The 4692-nt window shown below is 37.9% G+C and overlaps 1 protein-coding gene across 1 annotated transcript in view; it reads left to right on the top strand.

The window, feature by feature from the left end:
- Positions 1-1704: 1704 nt before the first annotated feature.
- Positions 1705-4692, top strand: part of LOC107721703 (serine-rich coiled-coil domain-containing protein 2-like) — a gene marked incomplete at its 5' end in the record, with an annotated part of 37417 nt that continues 34429 nt past the window's right edge. The window contains one exon of the mRNA XM_016529842.1: positions 1705-2823. Within this exon, the coding sequence (XP_016385328.1) occupies positions 1705-2823 (1119 nt within the window). The remainder of the gene's footprint in view (positions 2824-4692) is intronic.

The following is a 4692-nucleotide window of genomic DNA, read 5'->3' as shown; positions in this document are numbered from 1 at the left end:
TTCTGATGACCGAAATGGATATATTGTGCCTTCTTGTCACTTATTCTAAAAGTGAACTGTCACGTTGTCAAGTGTTGACATGTTAATAAACAACTGCTTTGAGAGCTGCAGTGTAATTGTGATTTAAAAAAAAAAAATCTTCTTATGACAAAATGTGCTTAAAAAAAAATAAAAAAATAAAACGTTTAACATTTTTTGTATTAAGTTTTTTTTTTTTTTTTTTTTCTGGCCATTATTGGTATTTTGGTTACACAATTAATTGTATTTAATTTAATTTCAATTTCATTCATAGTAAACTATTGTAGTTTCTGACTGGGATGCTTCCCCACAGGAAGAAAAGACTAAGAACATTATCTTGTTATTTGTCACATGTAGTAGACCATTTTTGTGCCGTGGGTAATAGGAGGATTTTCCATCCGGCTACCACCGCAAGTATATTTCAAACCTGTGGGAAGCACTGCATAATGATGTTTAAAAAAAACTGTAGATGAGGGTTATTTCATTCAAAAGTAACAAAAAAAACAAAAACCTGCCACTTCTTTTCATGCCCTAATTATTGTAAAACAGGAAATGAGTTTTTATGTACATTTGAAAGCTGTGTTTTTGAGTTCTAATATTGTTTTGTGTGTTTGGCTATTTTGTAGAAGAGGTTAGGGGAATGTTATACTACAGAAAATACAGCATAAGTTTTTAATAATTAGTAATTTTCTGCCAGGACATTATCTGTTAAGTTTAAGGATATTTCCTTTAACCCTGAAATGTAACAATGCAAAATTATATTTCAATGCAAAAAACTCTATTTCAATACAGAAAATTCCTTCAGACCCTATTTTTAAGGGTTTAAAGTAAAAGGAGTAAATGTCTCCCTAGTAAATCAGTTTTGCATCTCATGTTTTTCTTGTTTTTTCTCTTACACACAAAGTAAAACACCCAAACCTCATGTATTTTAATTCTAAATTATGATATTTTATATGGACTTTCTGAGGCAATGTAATAAAAATACTGTATAATAGTAAATCCTTGGCCTGAGGAACATGGGTTGAGTTGTGTACAGTTTTTGCTTTTTCTCTTCATACTTTCACACACAGGAACATTATTACAGCTACACAAACTAATTTACTTCAGTTGCTTTAGTTACTAAGTTACTAAGATGCCGAACTAGAAAAACTAGGTGTCAGAGGTCCATGTACTGTAAATGTGATCATTTAGATGACTTATGAGAAGCTGACCTTGTTCTGTTGATATACTGTGTTTTTGTCCATTGTTCTGTTCCCTAAGAATAAAATTTAGATGTAGTATGTAATGTACAGTCCAGTTCAAGGGATTTTACATTTCCTCCTCATTATTCATGTTTTATTTCTTAAACACGTTTATCCCAAATTGATTAGTTCATTTAAAGTAATCCTGTGGTGTGACAAATGTTAAAAAGTAAATAAAGCATGTGGTTTATTAAGTTATCTGAGGACATAAAATCTTAATGCATAATAATTATGAAAATAATTATCAAATGCTGTTTGAGATAAGTACTGTATAAAACATCACTCCACATGACAAATGGATTTCATGCCAACTACTGATTTCATGCCAAAATAAATGAGTATTTTGTGTTGACTAATTTAGATGATTAATAGTTTTCACAAAAAATGTGCTATTTTCTATTTGTGCCTCTCTCTCTTTAGGTCTCTCTTTTTTGTTCATCCATGACTCTGCTGTTTGCTGATGGAACAGAAGGTCCTCAGTAAGTCCTCCATGGTGTCCAGACTGCCAAAATTTGGTGCCCGTCCAGTCAGTGGTACTCCCTCATCCCTTCCCAATGGTACGACCCAGACTGCGCTCACGCAAGAGGGCAAGAATCCCCCAGCTAGGCCAAATGGAGTGGTCAGAGCCTCCTCCTTCTCCATGAAATGGAGAAAGGATAGTGGTGGGCCGGTGGACCCTTCAAACCCAGTTGAGGGCACGATACCAGAAGAGAATAAAGAAGTTCGCTCCCAACATTCTCCAGGAAGTAGGGAGTTAAAAAGCCCTTCTACTCCCGCAACCAAAGTGCGCAGATCTGCCTCCTCATTGTCCACTGGAAGCCCCAAACCTGCACCTAAATCCCCTAAATCCATCCCAAGTCCTAAACCAAAGCCCAAAAACTCTCAAATCACCTCAGCCTCCAAAAGTCAGGATGTATCCCAAAAAAGCTCAGGCTCCAAGCCAACTCAAAATGGGACTTCATCTCTGGGGTCTTCACCAAGCCAAGCAAGCTCTTCAGGGCTTCAGCGTCCAAGAGCGAGCTCTAGCTCCACTCGAAGCACCTCCAGAGACAGTTTGTCCCAGTCCAATGACAGCCTCTCACGGCAGTCGCTCATGCCTGACTACATGGTGCGTTCTCAGAGCTTCACTCACTTCAAGCAACTGCCCTCACCAACGTCCGCACCCATGATGCGCTCCTTCTCTTTCAACAAGGCAGTGGAGCTAGCCAAACCGCTTGCTAATACACCGCTTCGTCCTCCGCGAACAGTTGGACTCAAATCTCCTTTGAGCTTGAGCAAAGGCCGTCTAGTGCTCGGATTGGGGGGCCTGGGATTTGGAAAGGGGATAACAGATAGACTACCTGCTGGGGCTCCTTCTTCAGAGAGTTTAACACCTCCTAATTCCATAAAAAGGCCTCTTCTGCCTAACTCTGTGCTGACAAAACCCTCATTACAAGCCTACAAGCTAAATCGACCAATTCCTGCCAAACCGCAGTGCCCTCTAGTGGTTGGGAGGAGCCCAGTGGAGAGTGACGTTATAACTCCGCCTCTCACTCCCGAGTTGCTCCATTGTACTACAAAGAATGTGAGTGTCTGACTCTATAATTTATATTATCCTGTATAATTTAATATTTTGGATTACAGTATGATATTTTGTGCAGTGGTTAAAGAAATAGTTTCCAAAGGACTTTCTTCCTTCTGTGGGACATGAGAGAAGTAGCATTGTCATATTTGTCATTTTACCACTATTCACAATTTTCTTATTTATTAGGGGTTAATTTGTAATTGTATTTGTTTTAATGTAATTGTAATTGTTAGAATGGCCAAGGATCAGCATTCCCCACATAAAACTGATCGGGCAGACCAAACCTTAAGTCGTAGAGATTTGAAACTTGGAGGGATGGTAGTACTCACACCGCCTACAACGTCACCAAAGCTCACCCCAGTCGGCCTAACGGGGGCGCTACAGCGATCAAAAGCACGAAATCGCTCGCAACTCCTAAAACGTTATTGACAGGCTCAAGTGTCTAATGTCGTTGGAAACGATTCTGAGCTTAGTTTTTAACAGCAGTACTGCGCGCTTTAGAAACAACCGTACTTTTTTTGCTTCCAGTTCCTTACACACACCACTTGAATCTAAAATAATCATTCATTAACTTTTTAAAGGTAGAAGCGAATTACAAGAGTGTTCACAGTGGGCTGGTTACATTATTCTTGCGTCATAAAAGCTGAAGTGCAAGTACATTTAACCACTTACATTACTCAGCCAAACACACAAGTGCTCTTTTTCATGAGCATTTGAGTGTGAGGTTAAAAACTAGCCTAGAGCACCATCTGCTGTTAAAAACTAAGCTCAGAATTGATTCCCGAGAATCGAGATGCCTTAAATCACAGAATAGATACATGAATTGATTTATTGTCACACCCCTACTATGCAAACATATGTCCTATCAACATTAAATTGGTATGCAAGATCTTGGTCCAATGTGCCACAAGTGTCTATAAGGACGTTTGCGTATCTCAAATAACAGGCCACCATTGACCAATGAAATTTGAGCACCTATTAGACAAGGTTAACATGCTCGGTGGGCATGTTCGACTCATGGCCCTAAAGGTCTGTGAGAAATGTGAAAGAAATCGGCCACTGGGGGGTGATATCGCATTTTTCAAGGGCTTAGACGATTGTATATTGCGCGGTTTTTCACACATACACATGATATTCATATCATATGATAGACCTCTTCATTCCAAACAACTTTGCCTCTAGAACTACTGCTGTCAATCAAATTGTTCATTAATTATTCACGATTATCTAAAAAGTGCTTGTCCTAGGTTTTTTGCTCAATCTCAACCAAACCACTGCAGTACAATTCTCTGCACTGTCTAGATCAATAATTATCACAAAAAAAAAAAAAAATTTAACTTTACACTTTGGTTAGCTATAACAGGGTCATTTTTAAAGGGGCGAGGCCAATTATACCCAAAGGCCTATAAATCCTAAATGAAAACTCAAAACTTCATGAAACTAGGTGAGCACATGCAACAGATGATTCTAAAAAAAGCATACAAAAATGTATGGAAATCCGACCATAGGTGGTGCTATAACGGTCATAATTACCTGGATTTGCCAGAAATGCTTTATTTAATCATTGATTTAGGTGTTTGCAGGCTTGCTAAATAATATGTAATGTCTTTTTACATGTGTGCTTATATGCCTTTAAGCGCAATAGAGCAATAGAAATTTTTTTTTAACTGTAACCACTGTATTTTTAAATTAACCCAATTTATTGAGACAAGCAACAAATATTTTTTGTTTTAACAGTCAAACACACAATAAAAATTAAACAAATATCTTATTTCTAATGTTTTATATGCAGATTAAATAGGTCTGAAGGAAACTTTTGGCTTTTCTCCCGAGGCCACAGGATGGCGCAATGAGCAAAATAATGCAGCA

Source organism: Sinocyclocheilus rhinocerous, unplaced genomic scaffold, assembly GCF_001515625.1.
Source record: "Sinocyclocheilus rhinocerous isolate Xijiao unplaced genomic scaffold, SAMN03320098_v1.1 scaffold432, whole genome shotgun sequence".
NCBI lineage: Eukaryota > Metazoa > Chordata > Actinopteri > Cypriniformes > Cyprinidae > Sinocyclocheilus > Sinocyclocheilus rhinocerous.
The sequence above is the reverse complement of the archived record's forward strand: the minus strand, read 5'-3'. Positions and strand labels throughout refer to the sequence as shown.